The sequence below is a fragment of the Diabrotica undecimpunctata genome, chromosome 7 (genome assembly GCF_040954645.1).
Source record: "Diabrotica undecimpunctata isolate CICGRU chromosome 7, icDiaUnde3, whole genome shotgun sequence".
NCBI classification, from domain to species: domain Eukaryota; kingdom Metazoa; phylum Arthropoda; class Insecta; order Coleoptera; family Chrysomelidae; genus Diabrotica; species Diabrotica undecimpunctata.
The window spans coordinates 89548875-89552779 of record NC_092809.1 but is presented as its reverse complement, the minus strand read 5'-3'; the positions used below and the strand labels follow the sequence as shown (position 1 = coordinate 89552779).

General features: G+C 38.4%; 1 protein-coding gene across 1 annotated transcript; it reads left to right on the top strand.

Moving 5' to 3' along the window:
• Positions 1–2605: 2605 nt before the first annotated feature.
• LOC140446528 (uncharacterized) lies at positions 2606–3373 on the top strand. Its single transcript, XM_072539089.1, has one exon. The coding sequence runs from the start codon at positions 2606–2608 to the stop codon at positions 3371–3373; it is 768 nt and encodes a 255-aa protein (XP_072395190.1).
• Positions 3374–3905: the final 532 nt, after the last annotated feature.

The following is a 3905-nucleotide window of genomic DNA, read 5'->3' as shown; positions in this document are numbered from 1 at the left end:
ATTTTTAAACTTGGCGCCATTCGGATTGAATATTACATTCGTTTTGCCGCACCCACTTGGACCGAAAATAATTGCTCTGAATGAATTCGGTAGCAATTTACCATGTTTACTGTTGGTTGTTTTCTGGACAATGTCCAAATTATCAATTGGTAGCGTCTGCTCTTGCTGAACGACCTTCATCATGTGGCAAGTGTAGTACATAAATACGGTAATATATATTATAGATGTCACTACTTGCATGACATCAGTCCAATGTTGGTCGTTGAAGGAGGAGGTCTCGTGAACTCTCTAATTAATAAACTTCCAGTTGAACTACATATTCCTGGTTATCAGTATTGTGGGCCTGGAACAAAACTAAAAAAACGTCTTGCACGTGTAGATCCAGGAATTAATCCATTAGACGCAGCTTGCAAACGACACGATATCGCTTATTCGCAGCATTCATCTCTCGAAGAACGCCACAAGGCCGATAAAGAATTGGAAGATAGAGCTTGGGAGCGCTTCAAGTCGAAAGACGCTAGCATTGGTGAAAAAAGTGCTGCTTTAATTGTAACTGGCGGAATGAAAACGAAAAGAAAGTTGGGGATGGGCTGCTCTCGTCGTGGAAGACGGGGATGTTACTCTTTCAATCGAGATGTCTCAAAAATTGCAAAGTCCATGAAAAGAGGAGCATCGTTAACAGATACTGCTTTGACGGCTGTACGAATAGCAAAATCCATAATCAAAAGACTTGGTGGTCGTAAAGAAGTTGATGTTCCTCGAGTACTACCACTAAAATCTGGAGGTTTCCTACCCCTCATACCTCTATTTGCGGGCCATTCCGCTTTGTGGCTTTAGCGGGGGGTGTAGCTGGGGTGGCAAAGACAGTAGTCGACGCTAAGAATGCTCAAAAGAAATTGGAGGAGGATATTCGCCATAACAGGGCAATGAATAAGAAACCGAGAGGTGGATTCGGCTTGTATTTAAAAAAAAAACTTCCAATGAAGCTACTCAATCGTCTTATATCGTCAATATATGTTTTCATGAATGACGCTCTGCCTAGAGACGGTCCTCGACAACGAGAATGTGCAATAGTAAACTTGGATGTGTCCACACATAACGGAACACATTGGGTAGCATACAGAAAGATAAACAACAACGTAGAGTATTTCGATTCATTTGGTAATTTGAAGCCGACCAAAGAACTTGTTAAGTATCTGGGTGGTGCCCGTGCCAACGTTTTCTATAATAACCATCAGTATCAAACCTACAATCAAATTATTTGTGGACATTTATGCTTAAAGTTTTTATATAATGGAGCTTACTAAAAGTACGGAACTGCTTATGGACCATATGTTTCACAAAAAATGTTTTACAGAATTCAGTGAAGAAGAACTAAAATACATACCGCTAGATTATATTATACGAACTGTACGACCTACAGAATTGTTAAAAATATGGCATAAATTGCCTGAAGAATATCGAGGAGAATTTAACCTGAAGATAGTACTTCCCTGCTTCGTACATTATAACAGACCAGATTGGAGGACTCACTGGGATGGCCCACCTGATTTTCAAGCTTCATGTCATTTATGTAAACTTGCTTTGGAACAAATTAAATTATTAAAGTAAATATTGTTGTTTTTCTAATATAATAACCTATTAATACATTGACGTGAGTCAGTCATCATGTCGCAGTTGTTGAGAGTAGACAGCACCAATTACATATTCTCATTTCAACCTCCCACACCGATCGTGTTGGATCCGAATAAAGATTATGAGATAGCTCTTCGATTTTTCCATTCCTACAATAGTATACCAAACATTGAAAATACCAAATTTTATTACTACAATGACAAAAACAAATTGCAACAATTTGATTTCCCCGATGGATGTTATGAACTTGCCGATATTGAAGAATACATACAACAGAAATTGGGTGCTGATAATGTGCTTAAACCAGAAACGATATTTAGTCTAAAACCTAACCATAACACGTTGCAGTGTCAAATTTTCAGCAAATATAAGATTTCGTTTAAGCAACCTGACAGTATTGGTACAGGATTGGGATTTTCTCCTGCAATACTAAATCCAGAACAGACGCATTCTTCAGATCGACCTGTTAGGATTATTAAAGTATCTAGCATACGCTTTGAATGCAACATTAGTACCGGAGCCTTCGATGGTAAGAGACCTGCTCACACGATCTACGAATTTATCATACAATCAAATCCTGGGTACGCAATTGACGAAACTCCACACAATTTGTTGTATTTACCTGTTGTACCGCAACGAGAAATTACCAATATCACAGTATTGGCTGTCGATCAAGAAGGACGACCTGTAAACTTTAGAGGAGAACAGAGCATATTGGTGCTGGAACTTAGATCAAGAGGGAAATGGGATTAGTAATAAGGCAATCTACTGCCCATAGTACACCATTAGTTGAGCAACCGTCTAAGCGGCAACATCTTACGTCCTCGTCTAAGCGGCAACATCTTACGTTTGCCAACAAATTGTTTTTGCAATCACTTGGTTTTAAACTGAAAACATGACAACTATGTATGGAAAACGATCACGTTCAAACAGCATAATGCCTCCAATATTTGATATTTATCGTAAGCCGATGTTTGACGAGTCGATTCGAAAGGCCGAATACCGAACATATGCACCATTCATCAAATCATTCAACTGCAATGACATTGTAGAATTTAGCATCAATCAAGTCGACTCGTTCTTTGCAATGAGCGAAACCTTGTTATGCATTAAAGGATCGCTCGCAATAAACGGAACTGGCGACGTCAAACTAGCAAATAATGTGGGTGCTTTTCTTTTCGATTCGTGTACGTACAGCGAAAGCGCAAGGGAGATGGAAACAGTGCGGGATCCTGGTATCATAAGTGCTGTACGTGCCATGACATGTTACACTCAAGATGATTCCAATTATATGGTTATGGCAGGCTGTAATTACCCTAAGGATCCCATTCTACACGCTGCAGATCATTCATTCAATATACAGATACCTCTTAAACATATATTCAACATTTTCAATGATTATCCAATGATTACGTGTGGCCGTCAAACAATAAGACTAGTTCGAGCTCGAAACGACAACGATTGCATAATTGTCAAAGAAAAAACTCAAGGCCAAGTTACAACTGTTAAGATTAACATCACTAACATTGAGCTTAGAGTCAAGCACATATTTCCCAATGGTGATATTAAATTGGAACTTATGAAATCCATTCAACAAGATCAACCTATAGTTATTCCATTTAGAAAGTGGGAATTACATGAATTACCTGCCATTACCAAAAGTGCTAGACGTGAAATTTGGGCCGTTAAAACTAGCACATCAGTTGAAAGGACACGTTATGTCATTGTTTTCTTTTAAAAAAAAACGTGACAAGAATTCAGCCGATCCCACCCTATTTGACAATGTCGATCCAAAGTATCAGATTATCTTTAAATGGAGAATATTGGCCGAACGAGAGAATTCAGTTGGATTTTAGCAAAACTGACTACAATGAGGCCTATTTCAATTATACTGACTTCTATCCTAGCTACATACATTCTCAACAAAAACGTCCTCTACTCGATTTCTCAGAGTTCAAGAATCACGCATTGTTCGTCATCGATTGTTCAAAACAAGAAGAAAGCATGAAAGCATCCACTGTTGACGTAAAACTCGATATTGAAGCGAATAATGGTTTTCCTGAAAATACCAAAGTCTACTGCATTATAATTCATGATTGTGTAATGGAGTACTTCCCTCTCACCGAAATTGTAAAAAGTCTAAATTAGATGCATAAATTGCCAGTAGTATACGAGCAGTCATCATGAGAGTAGCATTCGTAGACATTCAGGGATTCGATGTGGACGGATGGTTTGTTCCCAAAGAACTTACCATTAAAATAGGTTTTAAA

What these genes read in the sequence shown, in the direction of transcription:
- LOC140446528 (XM_072539089.1), top strand. Translation starts at nt 2,606, where the DNA reads ATGTTTGACGAGTCGATTCGAAAGGCCGAATACCGAACATATGCACCA.